At 42.0% G+C, this 27,810-nt stretch overlaps 1 protein-coding gene across 4 annotated transcripts in view; it reads left to right on the top strand.

Moving 5' to 3' along the window:
* Positions 1-27,810, top strand: part of DENND5B (DENN domain containing 5B) — a 115,673-nt gene that overhangs the window by 31,241 nt on the left and 56,622 nt on the right. For 2 of the 4 annotated variants that reach the window (XM_030479837.1, XM_030479840.1), the window contains exons 2-3: positions 16,125-16,190; positions 23,174-23,283. In XM_030479837.1, the coding sequence (XP_030335697.1) occupies positions 16,125-16,190; positions 23,174-23,283 (176 nt within the window). The remainder of the gene's footprint in view (positions 1-16,124; positions 16,191-23,173; positions 23,284-27,810) is intronic. The other 2 variants (XM_030479838.1, XM_030479839.1) reach the window with 1 other exon arrangement.

Here is a 27,810-nt window from a genome sequence, read left to right as displayed (position 1 = left end):
CAAGATTTAATTCTAAGGCAGGCCAGCTGAGTTTAGTGAAATTCCTTCTCTTGGTAGGATTTTGAGGGGAGTTGCTTGCAGGGATGATAAAGTAGCAGCTTGCAGCTCTGGAAACTGTGTTGTGATATTGAGACCCCTACTCTGCCCTGTGAAGGATGACATGCTGCCTTCTTCTGTAGGTAGCCAGATAATTGGAAGATACTATTTATTGCCAAAGATAACTGCCAAAGTCCTTCAGGCATGTGCTCTATTTGTTCTTAATAAAGTGGAGAAAGGCACTACCTTTTTAGTTGAGGTGATAGAGTTGTCCTAGAACTTGGGTGTCATACCTGAGCGGAGAGGAAAGGCATCTTTTATAAAATGAGTAGGATGTAAGAAAATAGGTTGATTAAACTTTGTGGGTTTACTCATTTATGGTTGGGTATTTAGGAGCACCCCCATGCATGTGAAGCTGGATAGGGAGCAGGCTGCGGGAGTGTTCATGCAGTGACTGAAATTCCAGACCACTGGGTTATGTTTGAGATCCTTCTTGCATGTCTCCTTACAACATACTAATGAGGCACTTCTCTTTTTTAGTGCAGTAAGCCTTTTTTCTTCTTTTTCATTTTTCTTCTGGAAAGTGTGAGAGGGAGATTTAGACCCAGTCACTAGCCACTCCAGCAAGGAAAAAAAACCCCAAATTGAACAAATTTTTCATGCCTGAAGGCAGGTGTTCTACCTTTTACACCATGTTAACGCGGGCCCTTGCTATTCCCTTTAGAAAGAAGTTTGTTTTAACCCCAGCAGTAACTAAGCACCACACAAGTTGCTCGCTTGCTCACTCTCCCGCAGAGTGAGGGGGGAGACAATCAGAAGAGTAGAAGTGAGAAAACCCATGGGTTGAGATAAAGACATCTTAACAGGTAAAGCAGAAGCCATGTGTGCAAGCAAAGCAAAACAAGGAATTCATTCACCACTTCCCATCGGCAGGCAGGTGTTCACCCCTCTCCAGGAAAGGAGGGCTCCGTCATGTGTAATAGTTACTTGAGAAGACAGGCACCATCACTCCAAACATCCCCCCCCCCCACTTCCTTCTTCTTCCCCCAGCTCTATATGCTTGAGCATGACACCATATGGTCTGGGATGTCCCTGTGGTCAGTTGGGGTCAGCTGTCCCAGCTGTGTCCCCTCCCAACCTCTTGTGCACCCCATTCTGCTCACTGGTGGGGTGGGGTGAGAGGCAGAAAAAGCCTTCACTCTGTAAGTGCTGCTCAGCAGTAACTAAAACATCCCTGAATTATCAATGCTGTTTCCAGCACAAATCCAACATAGCCCATACAAGGTACTATGAAGAAAATTAACTCTATCCCAGACAAAATCAGCACAAAGTTACAGCTGCATTTTGTGAGGATACTATGTTGTAAAATGCTTGAGGCTTGCTTGCTGGATCAGGCCATGCAGGGTCTGGAAGCCAGGCAAAGTGGTACTTAACTGTAGCTAACGGGGACAGAAGCTTTGTCTCTGTGGCTGAGGAAGAAAACATGATGGGAAGGAGAATCCTGCAGAGCTGGAGGTACCCAAGGGATTTTCAGGTCAAAGGAGGTGTTACTTAACAAATCCATAACCCCCCAATCGGTGAGCAGCCAACTCTGCAAATGCCAGAAGACAGGCTTTTCATATATATAGAAGGAAAATCCTGTGGTGCTGTATCTACTTTTGGATATGCATTTAAAGTTTTTCATAGACCATAGAGCTCAGTGGTGTTGCTTTTCCATTAAATCCATTTTGTAAGAGCCTGAGTAATACCAGCCTTGCTGATGATTAGTTTGCAAAACCAATTCACGTGCAATTGTTGCCTCTGTGCATGTGCTGTCTCTGGGAAGACGATGGATTCTGTAATTCATGTCAAGAGATCTGCGTGTCATTCTGAAAACAGAGGGGATGCTCCAGATCAAATCAATAGATCACTCCTGAGCAGGAAACCTTCCAAACAGCATTTTAAAAACAAGCATTAAAGCTAATACTGGTGTACAGGTACTTACTGACAGCAGGCTGATAAAGACATCTTACTTTAGAAACTTTCATACCTTTGTAGATGCTCTTTAAAGCATCTCTGCGGTTGATATCTTTTGCATGTGGAGACTAATGTAAAAGTAGGCGAAGGTGCTCCCCAAAGAAGTGTATGCTTAAGTGATGATGGAAATTTCCCTTCGTACTACACTAACAAACAAAAAGCATACCCTTAACCTCTTGCTATTCAGGCAGTTTCCACAGCCATGCATAATGTGGTTTTAGCCAAACAATGAGAACAGGCCAATGAGGAAGATATAAGCACCTTGTCAAAAAATAACTTGGTTGTTTTTCTTCAGATTGAATCTTTCTCGACTCTTCCTTCTTTCCCTGTTTCTCCATCTCTAAACAAAGAACAGCAATCATCTAAATGAGTTTTTATTTATACTGCTTCTCTCAGTCTTGATGTTTCCTAATTTTAGTTCTGTGGCCTGAACAGTATATTGTCAGTTTTAATGGTTTTGCACCTAAAGACAGTCTGTCTTTAAATATATACCAGAGTGATTTTAGAAACCACGTTGCGTTTTGCTTTGGCACCAGTCTTGGAGATGCCTGTGTGCCTGATAAGCTTTATAGTGCTGCCCAATACCATAGTATAGGCATCTTAAGTTAGCTGGATAAATGCAGATTGATTCCAATCTTCTGGTATAGGAGAAAATTGTAACAGGAAGAAAAACTGGTAGTGAAATTAGGGATGAAACCCTGCTTCTGCCTTAAGGGCACTGGGAGTCAGGGGGCTTATGGAGGCTCGAGGCTTCCCTCGTCCTAGTGCTGGAGGAAAAAAACATGGGGAAAAATATGCTCCAGGTATGTGCTGACTATCTGTCTGGCTCTGGAAAAAACCCTAAGGGCATTCTGCTTGAAATCTTCCCCTCCTGAATCCTTTCTTGTTAAAACTCTAGCTCTTACCTGAGCTGGGAGGCTCACTTTACACAAAGCTTACTCTTACTCTGTGGCTTATTTGAGCCCAAGCAATGAGGCCTGACCAAGTCAGACCTCGCACCTTCAGAAGCAGGTTGGCATTGCTGGCTTTTAGGATTTGCTCTGTCCTTCTGTCTCATGCTGGGCTAATTTAGCCTCATCTTGGTAAACAAGAAAAGGGTCCTTACTCAACAGATTTGAGCTGGAGTGACTGCAGCTGTCGTCTGGTCTGTGTGCAAACCAATTTTGTTCATTCCCTTGCCTGGCAGGAAGCCTGCACCAGAATTGTGTCGGGACTAATCAGCATTAAACCAATGTCAGGAGGGCTGTGGCGGGCTGCCCTGTAGCAAGGCAAGAGCAACAAGGCTGTTCAGGAGGGATTAGTGTAAGTCCTGCCCGGGATGCAGGAAAGGCTAGGAAAGGCACCATAATACGGAGTATTTTTCTTGGGCCTTGTTGTGAAATTCCCTAGCCAACTGCCAGAAAAAGTAGCTTTGCAGTGAGAAATCTGCATTATTTACTATATGTGACCATAAATATGAAAGCCAGGATGGAGAAGGTGCAGTGTCTGTGGAGCTGTAATATCCAGGAAATGTAAGTGGTGCCTTTGAGCATGCTGAGCTTTCTTCTCCTGGAGAGGCAAGGTGGCGAATGAGTAAGTTCAGTGTGTGGTCTCCAGCCAAAAGATGATGTTAGTGGTGCTGCTGCTAGTCTTATGTTATATCATAATAAATGTGTTAGTACTAAACAACGTGAAGGCTGGGAGGTGGAAATATTTCTGAGAGAAGACCTGAGGCTGGCAAGGGATGATTCATAGCTCTTAATGCCTCACGGTCTTTGTTTTCCTGGCTGGTATTTACACTGCAGGTTCACGGGTGCCTCCTGTTTTGTACTGAAAGCATTAAATCAGAGAGATGCCAACTTACGCTTTTTGCTCCCGAGATGCTGCAATGTTGACGTCTCACTTTGCTCTCCCCTCCCTAGAGTTATTGAATTGTCTTTGCAGCTTTTCATCTCAAGAATTATTTTTGTCTTGCTCTGAGCACCATAATGTGTCTTTGAAGTCAGCCCTGCTTTGAATAGGGACCGAATGACCTCCAGAAGTCCTTTCCAACTTGATTTTTTTTCTGATCCCCTCAATCCTGATCCCCCTGCTTTCACAGGCACATGTTTTGGTTGTACCTACACCTAAAATTCTCCAGCTTCTCTGACTTTGTTAGGGGTCCATATGTTTGTGTATCTGCTCAGCATTAGTCATCCCTTCTCTGACTGTAGCTATTACGCTTCATTGTATAACAGCATAAAATGGGTATGCTCTTGCGTTATCCACAGCAGGCACAGCCACGATCTAAATGCCTTTTAGGCCTTCTAAACCTTTAGGTAAATCTGCTCTGCCTAAATTTACACATCAAAATTGTTTTCTAGTGCAAAGCTAAGCCCAAATGAACTTTTGAACCATGTCCCTGCCACATGTTAAGTGTGTTTTTGTTGTTTAGGCAGCTCATTTAAGGGGAGCAAGCAGACCTTCTGGTCTAAGATGCCCCAATTAATTATAAGCTACACAACATAAGAAATCCTCCTTCTTAGGGAAAAATCATTAGCAACAAACCTGTCTGAGATGAGAGAACTGAGACCGAGGAACAGAGCAGCTTTGAGTGCTCTCATCAGTAGAAAAACCCTTCAGGCCTTGGTGAAGAAGGGACCAAAGACCTCAGCCTTGCCTTGTGCTTACTCATACATGAGATAGCACCGGTGGGGATCTTGGTGAGACGTCGACTGCTTTGGGCGAGATAGTGTGACAAGATACAGCACTGTGCTGTCAAAGCTCATGTAAAGCCTGAATGCCTCTCCACCAGGGTGTGCTCAGGCAGTGTGTGACAGTGGGAGCATTTAGTGAGTGTGAGGTTATTAATTAGGCACACGACTATTGGCTACCAGCAGTGCTTTCTGAAACACAGCTTTCCTAAAGGGAGGTGAAATGGTTTGGGGGATACTCTTAAGTGGGAGTAAAAGGTTAAAATAAACAACAAAGCAAAGAAAACCCTGATTTTTTGGAAGCATGGTATCCAGCTAGGTACTAAAGAAATGGGTGGGATTTCCAGTGCACATCTTAACTAGTCACTGAAATGGCTGGTCCCCTTGTGTGTTTGTAAAACATGTGACCCTCTACAACTTTGATATCTCTAATTTTTATACTGTTTTCCTCATGGTGGTGGTGTTTTGAGGTTTTTTTGCCAGTCCTGGATGAGAGAAACCTGGCTGTTGTGAGAGGGCAGATGGGAAGGTCTGGGCAGGGTCCTGGTCCCTTGTCACTCTCACCTTCCATGCTGCAGGACAAACTAGACCATGGTGTGCTGAGCATGCCTCCTCTCAGGTTTCTCCTTTTTCTTTTCCCTTCTCATCTTCTCACAATACCTTACCTGCCATATTCATGCTAATGCCACAACTCATTCTTTCCTTGACAGAGGTGATTGAAAATACCTGTTTAAAATGAGGGAGGGCCAGTAACAGAAACTAGATTTGCTGCAACCCAAGCCCCCTTTTCTATCTTTAAAGACTAGTATTTTTTTCCTGCACAAGTTATTGCTTTTTCAGAGTCTCTCTATTAGTCTCTGGATCTTCAAAAGTTAGTTTCCTCAATGCAGTTATTACATTTGGATTCAGGGGAGCCTGTTTTTCATGCTTAATCATGCGCCGTGTGCTCTGCTGACAGCCAGTGGCTTCAGGCTATTACCCTGAAATTGCCACCTCTTGCCATTTCTAATGCAAGAGGTTGGTTTTTTTAATTCAAGGCATTTGACAAGTTTGAGTCCCCTCTCTGTGGGAGCGCAGATGGCAGCTAAAGGGATACTGGAACAATTCCACTCCTACCTCGCTGATGGCAACCCGGGTTTCAGGAGAGAGTGGTGAGACTCTGCAAATCTGTTCGAACAGATCCCATGTCCCTGGCAAACATGGAAGGGATTTGATGCTCCCTGTGACGCCTAGTGCTGTGGTCTGACATCCTATCTCCCTCCCCATGCTCTCCTGCTTAATCATTATGTCCAGGGCTCCCTTCCTGTCAAGATTTTAGTTTCTTGATTTCTAATGCTCTTACGGAGCTTGCACATGTAACGTTAAACCAATCCTTTCTTAGTTTTGTGGGGTTTTGTTTTTCTCCTCCCCCACAACCTTGTACAAATATCCAAATATCATTATTGTCTACTAAAATGGGATTTTTGCATTTGGTGACCTTTTTGAAATTGTGAGAAGATGGGAGAGGAAATAACAGGTAGCATTTCTATGGCACCATAAGGTCTGCCTTATAGACCAGAAAGGCACTTTGATATTCTGGGCTTGAGGCTAGGAAGGAACTTAGCTAAAAACAAGGCTGAAATCCTGTTGAGCCTGTCTGCTTGACATCCCAGCTGGAAACGTCCTTTTTCACAGCCCAGGTTTACCCTGCAGCAACTCCCGAGCTGGTCCTGGCGGAGCTGGAGCAGCCTGCAGTGCACTGCTGCCACTTCTGCCTCAGGGCATCCTGTGCGAAGTGCAGAGCTGCTCTGGTTGTTGGGAATTAATTATTCATCTTCAAGGAGAAGGGCTCTTCAGGAAAATTCGACTTGGTGCAGCTTCCTTCTCCATTTTAAGGACCATGTGTAGATTTCAAGTTTTGTGTGTGTCCAGCTGGCACAGACCAGGGGTTTGAAGAAGGGGCAGCTTGGACTTGAAATGTCTGGAGGCAAAGCAATTTCCAAGTTTGCAATTTTTCTTTATGAATAATGCTGGGAAAAGAAGCTGTGGGCAAAAGCTTTTCTTCTCCCTAAAATTGCATAAATTGTGTAACATATTAAAAGAAATACACACACATGCACATTTATAGAATCATAGAATCAGCTAGGTTGGAAAAGACCTTTAAGATCAAGTCCAACTGTTATCCCAGGACTGCCAAGTCCACCACTAAACCATGTCACTGAGGGCCTCATCTACACGGTTTGTGAACGCTTCCAGGGACGGTGATTCCACCCCTGCCCTGGGCAGCCTGATCACCCTCTCTCTGAACAAGTTTTTCCTAATATCCAGTCTAAACCTCCCCTGGTGCAGCTTGAGGCTGTTACCTCTTGTCCTATTGCTTGTTACTTGGGAGAAGAGGTCAGCCACCTCCTCGCTCCATCTTCCTTTCAGGTAGTTGTAGAGAGCGATAAGGTCCCCCCTGAGCCTTTTCTTCTCCAGGCTAAACCCCTCCAGTTCCCTCAGCTGTTCCTCATACGACTTGTGCTCCAGACCCTTCACCAGCTCCGTTGCCCTTCTCTGGACCCGCTCCAGCACCTCAATATCTGTCTTGTAGTGAAGAGCCCAGAACTGAACACAGGATTCCAGGTGTGGCCTCACCAGTGCCGAGTACAGGGGGACAATCACTGCCCTGGCCCTCCTGGCTGTGCTATTGCTGATCCAGGCCAGGATGCTGTTGGCCTTCTTGGCTGCCTGGGTACAAGCTGCTCATGTTCAGCTCCATCAGTCATCACCCTCGGGTCCTTTTCTGCCGAGCAGCTTTCCAGCCACTCTTTCCCCAGCCTGTAGCATTGCATGGGGGTGTTGTCACCCAAGTGCAGGACCTGGCACTTTGCCTTGTTAAATCTCATACCATTGGCCACAGCCCATTGATCCAGCCTGACCAGGTCCCTCTGCAGAGCCTGCCTATCCTCAGCTGATCCATGCTCCCAGACAATTTGGTGTCATCTGAAAACTTACTGAGGGTGCACTCAGTCCTTTCATCCAGATTGTCAATGTCTTTAAGGTCCCTTCCAACCCAAACCATTCTATGAGTCTATGAAATAATCCATTGCAGCTTTTTTTTTCTTCTTTACATTGTAGCTACTGTAGTTACAGCTGCAGAGGAGCTCAGCCAATTTTCTTCTCTCTTTTTCTCTTGATTGCTGGTGTAGATTGTTCTTAGAAGCCACTGTAGAAGTTTTCTGCTGGGAACCTTTGCAAAGCGTTGTGTTATTTTGTGATTGGAATGCACTTCACTGTAGCTTGCTTACTGAACTACATTCACATAGAATACGCTCTTTCTCAAAAGAGCACCATTTCCAAAATATTAAGTAAAAGAAAGGTTAGGGAAAGGGAGAAACTGACCTTCTGTCAGGACAGAACATGTACTGAAGTAAGTGCATTTGCTTCTACAGGTCGACACAAGGTTGTGATTAAATGTATTTTCAAAGCAGAAACTAAAAAGGCTTAGGAAACATAAGTTATTTCAGACAATGTTGATTGCATGGCTTCTTCAACATGCCCTGACAGTTCAGGGAGATGAAGCAATGTTGTCATTTGCCTAAGAAGGTGCAAACCTCTGTCAGAGAGTCCACCTGGATGACTGCTGCAGTCATGTGAGTCTGTGTTTTCATTTAGGTAGGGCAACTGCACTTTGGTCTAAACTGGGTCGAAACAGCTGTATCTGTACAGGGCTTGGGTTTTACAGCCATTAAGTCAACTGCTAAAGATCTACCCCTGTGGGCTGCACCAAAATCCACTGTCTCTTTAGACGTGGAGGAAGCGATGGAGAAGTGGGAAGGTGATGTGGGATAGAGCCTTTGAAGGGCTGTTACAAGTGCATCCTCTGTCCTCAACACGAAGTGGAAAGTGTTACTGTCCTGAATGAGATGGGGTCCAGTGCTAATCTGCAGCCTAAACCAGCTTTGTGGGAAAGCATCAGTATAGGAATGGGAGTAGGAAAGGTAAGGGAGGTACCCGGATAACCACTCCAAAGAGTTCAAATCTCTGAGACAGATGGCAAAGGCATGTTTCTTTGGGGAAGGATTAACTTGGGGGGGAGTTAACCAGAAGCACTACAAGAGCAAACAGTTCCTCAGGCTGTTTATAAATTGATACTCTGATCACACAAAATACAGATTCAGGTTGAAGTTTCATATTTCTGTGTTAAAATAAGTCGCATTCAGGCTGTCATGCTGGTATAAACAGAATAAACCTAGCTGAATTCAAAGGCTGGTATGGAGTCCTACTTTAACAAGCAGGCTTTTTGAGAGGCAAAAGGAGTGCATTTTGGAAGCTTTGTTGTTTTGGCTCACAAATGAGCTTAGCTAGAAGTTCGAACATTTTGCAATTATTTCATGACCCCTGAATTTGCAGCTGTAGGATGTATGTGAGTGCTCAGATTCCTTTAGTCTCATGTACATACATAGTCTGTTTGATTTCAAAGAGGAATTCTGTTCCCCACATGCACTGCCTGTTGTCACAACTCGGAGACCAGCGCCATTGGACTGATTTTGCTGTATACGCGTGAAGCCCTTGAAATATTCATTATGGTCTGTAGTAATCTAATACTACTGAATCATCTTACAGTCCTTTACGAGAAGGTCTATTTTTCAGCCTGATAATAAAACTGCAGGCTTTATTTAAGCAAATATACTTGTGCCCAGGTAGCCTCTGCTTAGCTTATTGGTAACAGCTGTGTAACTGCTGAGATCTGCATCATTTGTTGTCACAAATATTTAGAGTTTTGGTCTTTCCTCCTGTGTGTGCTTCCTATGTAAGTGTCAGGAAAAAATGTGCTTCCTTAATGTAAATATTTAATGCAGCGCACACAGACCTGTTAACCTTTGCATTGCGGAGGTATCCATCAGGGATGCTCTCAGGGTGTTTGCATGTCACACAATAAATCACCAGAAACCTGCCAAAGCCTGAAGAGATATGCAAATGCCTGCGTCTCTTTAATCTGGCATGTGTGTATCCTGTCTGATTGGAGATGGGAATTCTAATCCCATGGGAGCAATGCAGGAACTCTTGATGCTACCGCAGTGCTGTGAGGAATTACAAGCCAGCTGGTGTCCACATTTGAGGACTGTCTCTATTGTTGCTTGGGCCTTTTTGTGAAGCTGGGAAGAGCCCCAGGTGCAGGGGACAGCTTTTAAACCTGTAACGGAGCATTTCTGACAGTCCCCTCGCTTTGGGGAAAAAGAGAACGTGCACATGTATGTGGTTGTGAATACATTATACGTCTGCTCTCTCACGTCGAATAGTGGTGTTTAGTTGGTAGGCTTATGTTTTATAGGGAATGCGAGCTGGGACTATTGAAACCTATCCTTATGCACCAGAAATGAAGCTTTCCTGCGTTGATTTAAAAGAACAACAACTTTCTCCATGCAAAATGATTATGCTCTTGTTTTCTGTAACATGATGCTCAAATTCAGCTGTCCCACATTGACACACCAAGACACTGTCATTTTGTGTTGTGTTGCTATACCCATACATTGTGTTAATTCTGTTTCCTTTTGCATGCACTTCCCTGTGTTTATTAGACCTCCCAGACCTTAGTACACAGACAGAGACCGTAAGTACTAAAGTATGTTCAGATACGGTTTGTGTGCCTAATTCAGCCTTGATTTGCTCAGTGTGAAATACTCCATTTCTAATGTATGTTCAAACAGTTACTGAGGTCTCCAAAACAGCATGGTATGGTTTGCTTCATTACGTGAAGCATTCTATTTAACTCCATAAAATTCCCCTTTGTGCACAAGGAAAGTGTAAAATATCATAACATATCTCATGCAGAAATAACAGGAGTTGTATGCAATGGCCAGGAGGGCTCTCATGTCTGTTTGGCAGGTGGCCCTAAATGCCTTGGTTTTGAAGTAGCCTCTCTGTAGTCAGTGACAACACATGCTGATTTAAAAATCAGAGCAGCAATTACATGCCTTCTACCTATGTATCTTTATCATGCCAATCATCTTGGGGTCCATGCACTAAAAGATTAGTGGTAAAGAGGAAACATTTGCTTAAGTGCCAGGTAATTTCAGGGTTATTTAGATCTCTGTTCCCTGTTGCTTGCATCTCTACTAGCAGGGTGCTAAAATAATAGACAAAATATGTACTTTGGGTGAAAGTGGACTTCAATTTCTTACACTCCTTTTTGTGCATCTCTTCAGAGTCCCACTGGCTCTTCTCAGCCCTCTTTCAGGCCAGGAAATGTTCCCTTTTCCATCCTGTGGCTCTCCACGGTCTTTTTACCTTTAGGGTCTAAAAGCACCCCTGAAACATGTATTGGTTTTACATGGGTATCTACTGCTCTACAGAGATTTTTAGCGGAGTGGCAGTGGAAATTTGAGGGGAGATGGGGTGAAACACTGGTTTTCATTGCTGGGCTTTGACAAAGGAGAGACAAGATACACAGCCCTTTGCACTGACCCCTTTTGGTTGTTTTATGGGACTTCATGTGTGTTCTTTAAGAGATCTTGATGACACTGAAAGGTGTATCCCTGGGGTTGAAGGTTGAGTTGTTGGGAGAGCAGGAAACTCCAAAATCACTGGACAGGAAATCTGATATAAGCCTTGAAGTGGTATTTTTGGGGTACAAAGGTTAGGACTGCACCTGCAAAATCGCCTCCATTTCCAGACATCTCTGGGTACGAGTGGCACAGGGGAAGACAGGGTCTGAGGTGCAGGGGCATTTGCGAGCTGAACCCTGAGACAATTATTTTTCTGGCTTTCTCAATGGAGGTCCACCTTTACAGAGATGCTTTGGCACCTAATACTCCCCAAGGCCTTAAGGGAAGCCAAAGGATTTAATTTCTGGGCTCTCCTTTGTAGGGAACTGGACTAAATCTAGAGACATGGTAGAAACGCTGCTATGCTTTGAGTTTCCTATCTGGAGTTTAGTTTGGATCCAGAAATTAGTGTTGATCCATGCCTTTAGATTTAAATCCTGACACCTTACCATGGCGTGGTGATTGAGTCCTGGTTTCAGCTTTCTGTATTTTCAACAGCCTTGGAAACTGGCCATAAAGTGGTCAGAAGTGATAAAGCATAAATCTGATTGTTTATGCTTTGTCTGTATTTAACTAGTCATGGTTTACTTAAGGTTTACTTAAGCATAGAGAATATTTTTCGTGTGGTTTAGATGTGCAATTACTGTGCGCTGATAGCTTCTTAATGATCCCTTGTGTAAACTCACTGGCAGCAGCCTGTTCTTCAATCAGTTTCTAAATGCAGGTGGTGTTGACCAAGACATGTAGGTTCTTGCAAAGAAGTTCATGGCAGAGAAGGTATTTTAACTGAGTAGTTCCAAGAACTGATCTTTCTTTCAATTTAATGATATTTTTGCATTCTAATTTAGTTGACAAAATTTCATTGTTGTTTTTTCTCAAAGCTAATAAGAACTGCATAATCCAGCATGCTGTATAAATGTCTCATTCCTTCGGTGGCCAGTTTGCCCACAATAGAACCATTTGCAGCAATATGCTGGTCTCCGGTTATTGTAGTACAGCTGGGCTGAAGCAGCTGAGAACAATCTCCAAATTGAAATGGTTCCTCGGGCAGCTCTTAAGTGGAAGTATCAGCCATAAGGACTAATACTGCTGTGTGGGCAGTGAGTGCTTATCTGCCTGCATCTTCATTCCTGCTCACCACCCTTCTCCATCCGGGAGCTTTGGTAACTTCGAGCCTTGCCCATGGGTTCTTGTGGCTTTTCAGTGTGTGGAAAGTTTTTGTCTTTTCTTGTTCTGAAAGGATTCAGTTGTTGAAAACTGGCAGAAGATGGGCTCTTGGAGACTGTCATAAGGACAATTCTTTACTGGCAGCAGCTTAAACAGCAGTTTCTCAAAAAACCCTAAACAAAATCAGTTTGTGCTACACAAGGGAGTGTTTCTGCTTCATGCCAATAAAAGAGCTTTCCAGACTACAAGAAGCAAAGTTCTTTCTTTGCCAGCCCCTTCTCCCATCAAACCCACATATAACTAAGTTTTTCATAAAGCTTAGCAGCTGCAGCCTTTGATAGGCGAGCATTGCCTTGCTGTAACCCTTTGCTTGTAAAGTGTATGCAAAAAAAGTAACTCGGTACAGTGAGGAGCTATTTCAGCATCCACTCTCTCTAAATCCACCTCTTGTGCCAATGGTACCACCAGTTGTTTAAACTTCACAGGTGTGGGCTGGCTCTTCAAGAAGTGTGAAGAGGCTATCTGTGCTCAGGGTGTTTCAAGTCACCAGCTTGAGTGCCACTGATGGGTTGTGGATTGTGCTGTTTGAAGAAGAACCACCTTCTGAAACTGGGGATAGCTTCCTTCTGGTCACCACAGCCTGTGCTCCTGGGGAGTGCTGATTAAAAATCAATCATGAGTCCCTGGGACCCTCTTTGTTGCTCAGCACACCAAGGGACAGCTCTTGGGGACATCAGAAAGCAAGGACATCCCGTAAAGCAGAGAACTCTATTGCCCAGTGTAACAGTGCTAGGTTCGGGGAGCTGAGACCTCAAGCTTGTGCAAGATGGGTAAAAAGACAGCTACTAAAAAGCACAACCCCAAACCAGGCACAGCTGACTATTCCAGCTGCAGTATGGTCATCTTTGTGCTCTGTTTATGTCAAAGTTGATTAGTGCTGAAAATGGCCCAGGCCAAATGAAGCTTCTTTTTTTTTCTTGTACTGATTTGCAAGCAGAGCTTAATTAGGGTGGCAGAAGGTGTTATCAGTGAATTTATTCACACTCTGCTGTTATAAACATAGCTTCGGTGAAACTGCTTCTAACTTCGTGTAACAAAACACCTGAAACTTGCCATCCTGATGAGTCAAGGGAGGCTGATATTGGTTCATGATGTTATGTGCATTGCAGAGTGGTTTAAAAAAAAAAAAATCTATCTTAAAACAGCCCCATTTAAAAGATAACTGAATGCACTGTAATTATAAAAATAAAACCCCAAAGCAAAATTTACTGAAAAATTCCCCTTTCTTTCCTGCATTCTTGCTCACAAACCTAAACAGTAATAGTGCAAGGATTTTTAGGATGGCAAGTTCTGGTTGTTTGTGGTTTGTTTTGTTGGGGTTTTTCTTTACTCATTTCCAGAAATACCAACTGTAATAAAGCAGATCTTGAGACAGGACTATTATACTACCTTGGTCCCAGTGGAGTAGAGGACAAAATCTGCTTAAGATTCATTCGAATTGAAAATTATGTTTGCGAGTGTCTGTTTCCAAAACCAGTCTGAGAATGCAGCATAATGTTTTAACACAGAAATTGGGCACATTTGAATTTGATCCTGCTCTTGTAAGTATAGGTCCAGTTTTATACCTGCTCCACTGTTTCCTGCTGATAAATTCCAGCCTTTGCGGACAGACCCCAAGGTGATTGTGTAGGAGCACTGTGCCTCGGGGAGAGTTTATGAAACTCTCCCCACTGCACCCCAAAAAATCACCCAAACTAATGTAATTGAAGTCATTACTTTTGGAATTTGACAAGATTATGATGCAATTTTATGTAAAAGGGATGGTGTAATTTTCACTTGTTTGCTAGTGTAGTGGGAAGTCTGTGGTCTGTTGGCAGCTGGGACTTGGGGCTATTTTAAGAAGCTGACAGTGTTGGTGCCGTATAATGTTACTCTGTAGGCAGATAGTTAAGTATTCAATCAAGGTCAGAAGGAAGGGATCATGGCAAAATAAACTGCTCATGTTAGAGTCTTTTTCTCTTTATTTAGACTTGTGCAATACTCTTTTAGGTGAACAAATCTTTTTTAAAGGATTTTTGAAATACTTAGCCTTATCTAAATGTAATTAGTTTGTGGCAATAGCTATATTCCGTTACACTATTTGTATAAAGAATTAGGCTGTACAACAGTGTTCGTGGCTCTGTATTTATATCACTGTTGTCAATGATCTTCTGTCATTTGATTTGTTGTGCAGAAGTTTTTACCTAACTTTTGTGACTGGTTAGCCATATGATTGATGATAAGTGGTCAAAATACTGAAATGGGTAGCAAAACCAGAACCTGTGCCAGTGCACCTGGTTATGCATCCCTTCATGAGTTTTTCCATCTTTCCTTTTTGCTTTTCCTATTGCAGAGGTGCTGGCTAAGTCCTTGGAAGCTCGGTGCCAAATTTGCTTTGAATGATAATGTTGTAAATGACTTTTGGGGAGAGCTGTGAGGGCAGCCTGGCAAAGAGGCTTGTAATGGCAGTGTAGGCATGGGCCATTAGCAAGGGGAGTCTTGAGCTTTGGCAATTATTTGTTTTGTTTCCTTTAATTTAAATATTTATGCAACTTTTTAGTTCAAACAGCTCCAAAGTAGAATGAAATAGCTTAAGACCCCTGGAGTGGAAAAACATCATCCTGCACATTGAAATGTGGGTTACCTTCAGGTGCCTTCTAAAGAAATGAGAAAATGATCCTAAAATACAAATTCACTTCTAAAAATCTGTATTGAAAGAACTGCCTTCCGAAGAATTACAGACTTGGCAACATTTTCTGGGTCCTCTGAACTGATACTTGGATTAACAGCTCAAGTAGGAGGTTGTGGTGGAAATACTCTGAATTTACACCTAGAAACTGAATGACCAGAGAGGTCAATGGTGTGGCAGCTTTAACATATGCTTCGGGTTTATAAAAATAGATTTAACGTGAGGAGGATTGTGTAATGCTGTTGTGTAGAATACAAATGGGATTCGCGGGTTTTTGTTTTTTTTTTTGACAAAGGAGTGCCATGGTGTCTGTGAAAACATTTTTGTTTTTCTGTAAGAGATGAGCAAACCAGTTGGAAGAAAACTCAGTTAGACATGCTAGTAGGAAGCTTTTCCGTTAGAAGTGCCTCCTGGGGTAGCTGTTACCAGAAGAGATTAAAGTTGTTCATCCAGGTTCTAAACAGAGTTTATTTATTCAAATTTTAGTCTAAAAACAGCCTGTTAAGAGACAGAAATGATGAATAGGGGTATTAAGTAACTTCACTAAGTCCTGAAAATGGCATGCAGTACAGCATTGAAGGTGTGGCAACACAGCTAACAGTATTAGTTCAACACCAGTTAAAGAACTGGTGTTTTTCCCTCTTGAGTTTCACAGGCTCTGGAATGGCGTAATATATGAACAAAAATGTCTTTCGTAATAGGGAAGCTGTATGGCAGCATGCTGTTTGAAGTACCAGAATTTAATCTTGTTACTAATTTTGACAAGTATTTCTACAATGTCTGTCATTGCATTCAACACCTTTATAGTAATACAGTCGTGGAGGGTTTTATTTATCACGTGGGTTTACCCTTTGCCAGTAGTGGGGGGGAAGAGAGGTTGCAAAGGGGGGTGTTTAATGTCTGCTTCACATTTTTTCCCTTCCCCAGTACATTTGTGTATCTTTTCATTTTGTTTATACTTGCTTTTTTTTTATCTCTGTTTGTTATGTTGTGTAGTCTTGTACAAATGGCTAGAAGCAGAACTCCATGGCAAGAGCTCAGATACTGCATGCAAAACCTCAGGTAAAGAGGGGTTAAGGACAAAACAATCACCAGGCCCTCTCTATCTCTTTGTTTTCAGTCTTCCAACTCCTCTTGAATCAAATTAAGGATCAGAGTTCAAAACTGAAACCAAAACCCCTGGACTTTTTCATTCTTTTACCTAATTTAAATCCATATCTGGCAAATTTTGTTCTGTTTCTTGAAGCTGCCTTGGCAGATGTGCTTCCCCTTTCCAACAAAATGCCACTAGTGGTGTCAAGTATATTGGTGGATATACGATATGCTAGATCTTTGTGCTCCTGATAAAGACTGAACAATACCTTGCATGAGGCAATATTAAAGGATACTTACCCAGAAATCCAACTAGGCTTGGTTATGTGGATTTGTGAACTAAGGGTACTGGAAGGTCCAGCTCCACCGATTTCTGTTACAGAAACCCAAAGGTTCCTGACGCTTCAAGGAAGCATGTTTTTCAGTCTAGTTTTAAATAGCAATGTTAGTGAGGTCCACACAGCCATATGCACCCCAAAAAAAAGCCAAATCATTTAGATGTATTGGTAGGGTACACAACCACTATGGCTTCCTGCTTAAATATGATCCATCAGTTTCTTGACATACTGACATGTAAGAGGTAGGTTAGACCCTGCTCCCTCCTGTCCCACCCCAAAAGCCACCACCATCTTGCAGACAAATCAGATTTTAAAATCTTGGAATGAAGACTGTTTGTCTGCCGTGTCCCAGTCCTCCCTTTTGTATAATTTCCCTCCTTTGCTGTAAGATTATGAGAATATGTGGTCAGAAATACCACCTTTGAGTTAATGTCCTTGAACTCCGACTAGCCTACCACTGTCACCTTGGTGTCCCAGTGAAGCCCAGAAGAAAAGCAGCAGAGCGCATTTTCTGCATTTCTTAAACTAGCCAGTTTCTGAACCTGACAATTAACAGCTTAGTTGCTCCCCAGCCAAGCCCTGTTATTCCTGTTCCCACTCAAACATTGTATATTACTTGATTCTCATGCAGGTTCATGCAGTTATCCCATAAGCTTAACTAAGTTCAGTCTGCAGGGACAGAACATAGCTGGATGTGCTGGACACTTTTAATTAGAAATACCTATCAAAGAGGTTGTCACCATGAGATGCATAGTTGTGCTCCCAGTACACTCCTCTAAAGGAACAAAAGATATTTTTATTTCTTTAGTCACAAGCATTCCTCTCTATGTTCCAGAGCTTGGAAGGAGCAACAGATAACTCACATTCCCTGGACCAGAGAGTATGGGTAGAGGATGCCTCTGCCTATTTGGGACATATGTGTGTATGCCTCTATAGCTAGTGATAATTAGTTAAAATTTAAATACGATCACCCACATGAAAGCCATCGTGACTGACAACCTCACAACTGTAGCTGCATTTCCCTAGTAATTGTATCCTTCATCCAAAACACAGATCAGGCTTATTTTCTAATTTTGAAAAATCTTTTCATTTTGAAATGAAATTAGTACAGTGTTTCGTGATCTAGCATCCATCCCCATTTGATTTTAATTTGAAACTAAATCTCCCTTTAAAAATGAGTACTTTTAAAGGGAAGGCACAAGTTGTTTTAAAGTGCTCTTACGTAGGATGTAGCATCCAGTTGAAACGGAACTTGAGTCTGACACTTTCTATGCAATTTTGAAAAGTATTTGAAGATTTTTTTCTTTTTAATATCCTGAAAGGGAAAGGATTCCATTCAAAATTTTTAATTTGCCTTTGAGAGGCGGCTTCCCCAATGAGACATGCTGTTTGCATGAATGGGGGCCACGCATCAAATACCATGTTTCTGTCTGTATTCATAGTACTCTTATCTGGCCATTAATATTTTGGAATACAGATTCAATTTGCATTTGATACTTGCTTCATTTTTAATGTGCCTTGCTATTCCTGTTTGGGAAGTTAGCAAGCAAGCACTTAAAAGCACATAGTAGATTTAATGGAAATTCACTGTTTGCTTAGAGTAACAGCTAAATAAATGTTATTTGCCACATGTGACTCAGCAGTTCACAACTACCAAGGCTGAGAGCTGATAATATCAGGTACCCTTCAGTCCAGATCCCTCATGTTTGCCAAGGAGTTTTTGCTCCCTGTGGTTCTCATCCAGCTGCTTGTCAGTGTGGAGCTGGCTGTCACAGTCCACGTCTCTCATCTCATTATTGTGAGAGTTAGGGTGTTTCCTGCTAGTTTGGCCAAATGATGGCATTTCACCCTGACATGCAGGCTGCTTTCTGTCATACCTTTGTACTTTTTCTTTCCTAAATTATGTATCTCTAAAAGCTTGCCCTGCCTGGCTTCCCAGGAGGCAGCTTTCTATGTGCCATGTTGTGTCCTTTCAAGCTAATGACAAATTAATTCACTCCAGTGTGGTTTCTTGGCTCTTCTGTTTTGTTTCATGATCGCTGATTGAGAAAATTATATTTTCTCTGTGTGTGTGTGTGTTTTACCTTTAATTTATATATTCTTTAAAACCACCGGAATAGTAAAATGCAAACCCTGCAGAGACTCTGCAAAGGTAAGTTCTTTGTGCCATTTACTTTCCTGGATAAAATGAATTCATGTTGTCAGCCTACTAGGGCATTGCTAGTTCTGGTTTTGGGAAGCTGGATTTCTTAAAGCAATACTTGTGCTTCATTAACAAAAGGTTTTAGACATGTCTGTTGTCAAAACAAATGCATGGGTGTTTTCAGCAGCGTACAAATTATTGGTCATTTCCAAAAGCCGATTGAAAGCCTCAATTTTTCATTATTACAGTGGATTATTGGAAAATACTCCTTGTTCTCCTCCACTGGTTCCAGATGCTGCCAGAGTATCGCCTGTCAAGATGGAGAGATGCATTATAGGGAAAATGAGAGGAAGTATATTCAATAACAAGAACTGCAAAAAATCAAGGCCTTCCCTGCTCTTACACCTCCAGAGGTGTAGTTTTTGGTCTAACTTGGAAATAAGTAAAACTTTACCTGGTAGGGTTAATTAGTAATTGAGCGACCAAACTAGGGGAGGGTAGTTTCCCATGGAGAAGCCTTCCAGGACCACTTCCCTAATCTCTCTGAGCACTCTGACATGCTTCCAGAGTCAGCCCGTGCTGCTCTGATGCCAGAGAGCAGGTTAAGGCAAGACAGCAGCTAACACCATGCAGCAGCTGCCCTCTCTGCTCCACCACAAGCTGAAGCTGTGCTCCCAGAACAGATAGGTAAAATTGCCTGCACATACCCCTCCACCTCTGGGTGCATGCAGAAGCTATTTAGGTGAAAGCGGGGTGGTTTACTGTCCTACTCAATCTAAGCATGCAGAGCCGCATTCCCTGAAATGCCACATGTCATAGGTGTGCTGGAAGCAGGGCTCTCCTGAGCACGCCCTGAGCATAGGGCACCAATTTCTGTGGTGCCTGTAAGTGAGCACAGGCGTTAGAAACAGTAAATGACTTGATTAATGTGCATTGCTGCTGGAGTCCCAATTACAGTTATGTGCAAATGCCAAGGTGGTTAATCATTTAGTTGCTGACTGTCATCACTGGGAGCTATTTTTCAAGCAAAAGGTGTTTTTACAACACCCATATGATGCAGGGTCAAAAACTGGCCCCCACAGCACCTGTGAAGGGCTCAACCAGTGAACTGCAGAGGTGATGAGTGCATCTGAACCACACAAATTACCCAATTAGCATCCATCAGGTTACAGTAGTGGTTTGTCATGAAAAAGGAAACCTTTAAAGAAATTTGGACTCTAGCAATTACTTGCTGTTAGCGGTGGAGAACTTAATGAAGTCATCCAGATGCTCTTCGAACATTTAGTAGAAACAACCAAACAAATTTAGCATCAAATATCTGCCTTTCTGCTAATTCACAGTTGTAAGGTAAACTCTGTCAGATGTGAGAAAGATTGAAGATCTAATTAGGAAATAACCTCATGCATATTTATTTGATTATGCAAGCTCATTAATTACTGTTTGATGTTAAGAATTAAAGATGTTGCCAGGTATGTTTAAGTGTATACCTGGAGACAGAATTTTTGCTGGCTTTGCTTGTTGGGATTTTTATTTTGTGGTGGATGACATTGTATCTTTATCTCTAATGCCTCCACAAAGAACATCTGGACCAAAATAAGAGGTTGTTCTGCTGTCATGTTCTGTCAGAGTAACGGTCTCTGGTTTTCCATGCTTCAGTCTGAGCTTTGTAACGTAGCATGGAGAAGATCTTCATGGAGCTTGTGCTCTGGACTGCCATAGCAGCTAGTGGCAAGTATGGTCCAGCCTGGTAGATGTTATCAGCTAAACCCTGTCTTGTCTTTTAATTTGATCCAGTTCAGCTGATACCTTCAGTTTTCTGTATTTCCATGATGCATAAGCTTTTGCTGGATTCCTGGTTTGCCTTAAGCAATTCCAGAAGCAGGCTGGATTCCTGTGTCAAAGCTCCTCACATAGAATCATTTAGGTTGGAAAAGTCCTAGAAGATCATCAAATCCAACTGTTAACCTAACACTGCCAAGTCTGCCACTAAACCATGTCCCTAAGCACCACATCTACACATCTTTTAAATACCTCCAGGGGTGGTAACTCAACCACTTCCCTGGGCAGCCTGTTCCAGTGCTTGACAATCCTTTTGGTGGAGAAATTTTTCCTAAAATTCAGTCTAACCCTCCCCTGGCACAACTTGAGACCATTTCTTCTTGTCCTATCACTTGTTAATTCAGAGAAGAGACCAATACCCACCTTGCTACAACCTCCCTTCAGGCAGGTGTAGAGAGTGATAAGGTCTCCCCTGAGCTTCCTTTTCTCCAGCCTGAACAACCCCAGTTCCCTCAGCTGCTCTTTGTCTTACAATTTCCATTTATTCCTGCCCCAGGAAATATGGCTGCAGCATTGCATCATCTCGGACTTTTTTCTCCTCCCAAGCACAGAATATTCTTGCAGAAGCTTATTTGCTTTTCTCCCCCATGGTTATGCACCAAAATCAAGTGAGACAGATGTAGCAATACAAAAAACTGATGCTGCAATGTGTCTGCATCCTGTATTAAAAGTGAGCTGTTGTATAAAAATACCTGTATCTTTAAAATCTGAGAGATGCCTTGGAAAAGAAAAGATTTAAAACCCTTTCTCTCACTGCATTTGAGAGCGAGTGCTGTTGGAAGAGCTGCTTACCTCTCCTCCACCTGGCTCCCGAGCTGACTCAGTTCAGCGGCTCATTCAGCCGGGAGAGGTGCAGTCCCAGCACAGCTGAGTCATGCATCTCGAGGAATTTCTGCCTGCCTACACAAGCTCCGGCACAAGCCTCTGCTCTCCCTTCCTGACCTTCCTGCTGTAAGAAATGCCTGATCTTCACCTCCTCTTCCTCTACCTGCCTCTGTTGTGTTGGCTCTGGCTTTGCAGCCCCTGAGGGACAGCGCAGGTTCTGCCCTCTACGTTGAACATGCGCTAAGAGATTCATACAACAAATGGTTTTCTCCTAAAACTTTGCCTAGATAATTTTTACCTTGTGAACTGCTGCTGTGTTTTTCTCTGTTACTTTTTGTTCCCCATAATCATCTGCAGATCCTAAGTTCTGCCGGCCAAGGAAGCTCTGCTTTCAAGTATCAGTTTGTACAGAAATTTCCTTGTATTAATTCACTCTGATGCAGACTGTGCTTTGCAAGGAGCAAAGGGCAGGTGCCAAATGGCTTGTGGCCTCAGAAACCTTCGGGTAGCTGCTGAACTGTGAATCTTGCAACACCACTCAGAGGCTGCTAGCTGCACAAAGGTTGAGTTGACATACGTAATTCAGCAAGCACAAATTGTACTCCTGCAGTCCATGTTACCTTCAGAGAGGGGTTAGTGAGGTTAGTGACTTGCAGTTTAGTTTTTCCACAGGAAAATTGCCTTTAGAGCTTGCCAAGTCATTGGTTATGTTTTCATCCAAAATAACTTCTCATCAAAAACTCTCATTCATTCATTAATGAAATAAATAATTAAATATAAAGAGATTTTTTTTATTCTTTTTTTTTTAAGAAAGGAGATCCAATTCTATTTCAGTAACATATTTTTAAAAGTATCTCAGTAACACTAAGATGTTCCAAAGGGAGCCTTTGATTCCAAAGCATGGTTTGATGAAAACCATTTCACATTGTGAACTTAAGGCTTTCATCCCATTCATCTCTCTCAGATGAGAAAGGAACTGAACAGGAAAGACCCACCTGAAGTCTTTAAAGCAAGAAACCTAAAATTAGTAACCTGAGATACCTGAGAAAAGTGTAATAGATGGTAATATAATTAATAGATTTTGAAGAACTTCTTGTTTTGATTACTGTGTTGCATACTGTAGGCTATCCAGTGGTGGAAACTCCATTCACAATATCCCTGTGAAATACACTATTTATATGCTGATAACTGGATGCATTTCTGCTTGAAGTCTAATTTCAATCTTTTTCTTTGCACTTGCTGGATTCTTTGTGTGGAAAGAGTCTGTCCTTGAAATTTGATGTAGAAAAAATAAATGTTTAATTTTCACATAGGACTTGTGATATAAAAAAGATCTATAATGAATCCTTGAATAATTTATAGAGCTGAGAGGTGCTCGTACTTTTTATTGACCCTGTAACAGTTTCTAACAAACTTGAGAGAAGTGGCTCTTCCAGCATCTAAGTAAAGCCATCTCTAGATATTCAAGCTATAGGGGGAAGGCGGAGAATTCAGTTGGTTGTGGAGTCTTTTTCAAGAAAACTCCAGCAGTCATTTTTCTCTTAACAAAAAGTTTCCATACTGTAAATACTAAGCTGGAAGCTGTTTTGTAACTGTAGTAAGATTTTGTGGGAAGGAGGGTAAGGTCAGACTGAAAGTGCATCTTTTCTCTTTTGTCTTTTAAAAAAAGTAGTACATCTGTTGGGAGTGAAAATGCCCATCAGATTTCACAAAAAAACCCAACCACGAAGTGAAAGCAAGCTGCGCCAGGCCAGCTCTCTCTGAAGCCTGACTGCTATGACAAGTCATTCTTTCTTCATTTGTTGCAGGAGAGAATTTCGACCAGAGTCCCTTAAGAAGAACCTTCAAGTCCAAAGTTTTGGCCCATTATCCACAGAACATTGAGTGGAACCCCTTTGACCAGGATGCTGTCAACATGGTAGGTAGAGAAACTTTCTTCTCAAGGTGTTTCCCGACAACTCCAACTCTCAGGTGGTTCCTGGGTTGTTTACAACCAGTCCTTATGATGTGATGAGCAAGGTGCTTCTGCTGGGACTATGAGCACCCACTATGAGCTGGTTGGAAAGCTGTGGTGATAGAGGTAATGTGAAAATACAGAATACTTTTGGGCGCAATAAACGTAAAATGCTCCATTTCCCTCTTCAGTTCTAATTTCATACTACATGACGAAACAAGTCTAACCACCATCCCAGTGACTGGGTGAGAAGAGATGTAATCACCCTGGATATATATCCATGGGTGGGAAGGAGGCTAACCAAGGAATTTTTAAGATACTAATACCCATGTGAAATTTTTGAGTACAAAAACCTTGATGCTGTATACAGCAAGGGAAAGAGGAATCTTTATGCAGAACCTGGAACTTACCGAAACCTTAGCTTTTGTTAGGTAGTCTGTTTTAATGGCACCTCTGCAACAATACATCTTCTGTACATGTCTTTCCTCTTGACTAAATTTGATGTGAGTATCTGTGTGGCTAAGTCCCGTGAATGGGGGAGAGAGGAGAAAACAGTTTCTGGAGTGGGGGCAGTGGCAGCTGAAAGAATGATGATCCACTGGACTACATCCTAGCTACTTTGAAACAGAACCAACCTGATATTACGGCGCAGGTGTGAAGGCCAGAGAATCCCTTGGCCCTCACCCGGGAGGTGGAGAGACAGGGAACATAAAACCCACAATAAAATGGCTTTTGCAAATGCAAAAATGCATTTGGAACTTCTCTGCAGTCATTAAGATGTAGAAATCTGAAGTTCATCTCGATTTCCACTAATTAACATTGTGCCAGATACTTAACATGAAAACACAGGAGCTGGAAGTAACAGTTACACAGCTGATGCTGTGGCACTGCACAGACATAGAACAGCAGAGATGTGACTGATCATTCCCTCTGCCCACTGACAGCTGGGGCTTTTAGTCCTCTGCTTCCAAATGTGCACTAATGGAGATGGTGAGGTATTTGGGCAGGTCTCCACATCTTGGCTTAAACAGCAAGAAGACTCAGAACGATGCTTCATCAGCACAGTTAAGATGGTAATAACTACTAAAGCTACTTATGCCTTTTAATTCTGCTTTTGAATTGGGAGTGTTCAGAGGAGAAGTGATGGGGAGTGTGCAGCAGGAATATGGCAGCAAGAGGTAATAGCTGGAATTGCTGCATTATTTGTCTCTCATGTTACAGCTGAAAATGTCTAGTATTCATGAAGTGTGATCATATTATTGGACAAAAATGGAATACTAAAATCAGCAGGAAACCTATTAAAATAAAATAATTGAACTGAGCTGCATTCAGCTGAAATCAAATAGCTGAAGAACACATCTTTCATTTGCAATGTGTCTTGGAGGAAAAAAAAAAAGCATTTACTAACAGCAGCAGTATTTAATGGTCTTTTAAATCATCTTTTGGAAAACTGCTTTATTGTTTTGATCTGAAACATCATTTAAAGTAATATCCACCTCCACAAAATCCCTTGAGGCAATTATTGGCCTTTCTGATCTTGCCTTGCTGTATTAGTTCTGCCTATGTGTTTGCTTTATGTGAGCTTCCAGAAGCAATTTTCCTCAAACAAGAAAATGCATAAATCCTTGAAGGTTAACTTGTGAGAATTCTGGCTTTGCTGAATGCCTAAGGAATTTCAATTGCCTTCTGAAACCATACTGTCACTTTAAAAATAACCCCTGAAGTCCCAAGCAATCATGCTGCCTACAAGTCATGTTTTCTCTCCCTTTCAAAGTATATATCAAAGTACAGAGTTCTCTTTAATAGGGAAGTATTTCTTTCCCCCCTCACACTGCTTTTTGTGATTATCCCTGCCTAATGTCACATGCTATCTTCTGTAGCCATTCTGCAAGTAATGTGCTGTACCAAGCTTAAGTTCTCAGTAGAGAGGAAAGTGAAATTTTTAGGAAATAAACCTCTTATTCTAGCCTTCTGGTTCATCAAGGTATATAAATCTCTGACTGTTTTTTCTGAAGTCCAAGGCAGCAATGTCTGTTTAACTGAAATAAAAGAATTAAAGGTTCCCCAGTGTAATTTGAAGGAGTGGGCTTTGATACAAATAAGTATATTTCTTTCCACTCTCTCATCTGTGGTGCAGTTCAGGTATGGAGCTTGGCTGCTGCAGCATGTTGTGAACACAAAAAATATACAGGGGGTTAAAAAATGAAATAGAGGATCTACTGGAGAAGAGGTGAACCAGTACTAATGGGCAGTGGGTCCAGAGGGAGTCTTCAGTTCAGAAATATCTGCAATGGATGATGGCTGGGAGGAGAAAGTAGGGAGGGATTACAGTGTGTGTGTCCTACCTCTGCATTTAGGAAAAGGGTGTCTCCTACTCATCACTTCTAGAGAGGGGCTATGGATTAGTTGGTATCTTTTTGTCTGACTTTGTGCAGCTTCCTTTTGTTTTTGCAAACCCATCTTGATTATAAGCCTTATTGCAAGTATGATTTATTCCACATTTTTCTGCTGATGAATATGTTTAAATATAAGTAGTAAAGTGCTCTGAAAACCAAAATCCTGTCCTTTGATCAGTAATCTTGAATAGTTTTCTGTTGTTATATAAAGGTGCAATAAAGGTGGATGACTGACTGCCTTCTCAGTGTTAGTCAGCCAACTTCACCAGCAGGCAAAGCTTTTCAACCCTCTTAGCATGCCCCAAGCTGCTCTTCCCCAACACTCTCCTGTGGTACGTGTGACAGAGACGAGATGCGAAGTGATTGATGTCCAAGGCACTAAGATGAAAGTTTTAATGCATTAACTGCAAATTTGAAGCTTTCTGTATTGCTGGAGAATGAGCACAGGGCCTTCCTTTTGATCTTAGCTTCTTAAGTGACTCTTGGTCGTTCTTCCCTTCCCATCTTCTTTCTTTCTTTGCCTTTCCCTTTGTCCTCTTGTAGGTCTAACAACAGCCTGTGCCAGGGTTTGCAGCAGGGTCTTAAAATGTTGATACTCTGCATATGCTGGGCTGTGGCTGAAACTTAATAGATGGGTGTCCCTTTGTGTGTGTATGCTCAGTATATAAAGCACAAGGGAATAATAATTAAGACTTGGATGAAATTTATTTAAAACAGCGTTCTGAAACTGTCTCAGCTGGTCTGAATTTCCCTGATGCCTAGCTGTTCTTGATTGTACCATTATATGCAATTCCCTTATCCAGGTATTTTTCTATAAAAGAAGGAAATACCGTCTTTGATAATGTTGAGATTAAAACCTATTACTTCAGTATGATTGGATTTGATAAAGCTATAGCTGTAGTTGAATGCCAACATTTTAGAAATAAATTTTTATTAAGCAAGCCTGCCAAAAAAAGAGGTTGAGATATTTACTGTGCAGAATAAATTTAAATAAAGTGTGAAAGAAGGATTTATTTTTTTTGCTATTTCTGTATTTGAGAAGTCTTAACCATGGCACTGCTCTTAATGCCTCAATAAAAACTATAAACCTTTTCAATGAAAATGTAGCTGCTATTCAGAAATGGTTCAAGCTGCAATTTCATGGTTTATGTCAGCAAAGCCCATCAGTTGAATTAAATGCTTCTACCAACTCCAGGCTACATTACCTTTTAGAGCAATACATGCGAGCTACCCCAGATAAGTTGGGGGCTTGCTAGCGTGTTGTGAAGGGGCTCTGGACCACTTACCTGTATCGCAGCTGGGCTGGTAGCAGCTTTATCAGGCTCTCCAATGGTCTGTGCAAGGTGCACTGGTGAAGTTCAGGCTAGGATGTGCCTGAAAATATATCATTATTTCTCTTGACCCCTTCCACCATCAGAAGGATTTGCTTCTGGTCGAGGTGAGACATTAGGGTATGCACTCAGTCATGTGTAAGTTCACATCCCTTGGGAAATTTGGCTTCTAATGTTGCCTTTTGGAACAGGAGGAACACTTTCAAAGCTATCCTTCTCTTCTTTCCTTTTGTTTCTTCAGATAGAAGGTACAAAGGAAGCTTCAGTTCTTCGTTTATAAACATACTGATTTAGCTAGAACATAAAGACTTTCATGCTGACTCACATTCAAACAAGTTTTGCTGCGTGTTTGTTATTTTGTGTTATATGGCTGATAGAATTCCTGAGGAATGCCTGGAAAAATGCCTCAAGTTATCACTAGGGCTATGTTTCAGAGAAACACCCAGTGCAGCAGAATCACTGCAAAAGATTTTGCTGAGTGGTAAATAAAAAACAAGGCTTTCATAGATTTTTGGGTGTTCCCCAACATGCACACTTCTTCTCATCTAAGCTATTTGGTCGCATTTAAGGAAGAAAGTAAATGTAATAGCTGTCAGGCAACTCTTGGTTGTTTGGGGGTTTTTTGTTGTAAGAAAATTATGGAAGATGAAAGAATTTCAAGAAGTCTATGTAATTTGAATTCAGTGGTATAAGATGCTTCCTTGGCTCTCTGATTTTAGAGTACTATGAGCACGATACATGCAAATAAGAGCAAAACTGGATGC

This window comes from Strigops habroptila, chromosome 3 (assembly GCF_004027225.2).
Source record: "Strigops habroptila isolate Jane chromosome 3, bStrHab1.2.pri, whole genome shotgun sequence".
Classification (NCBI taxonomy): Eukaryota; Metazoa; Chordata; class Aves; order Psittaciformes; family Psittacidae; genus Strigops; species Strigops habroptila.
The sequence above is the reverse complement of the archived record's forward strand: the minus strand, read 5'-3'. Positions and strand labels throughout refer to the sequence as shown.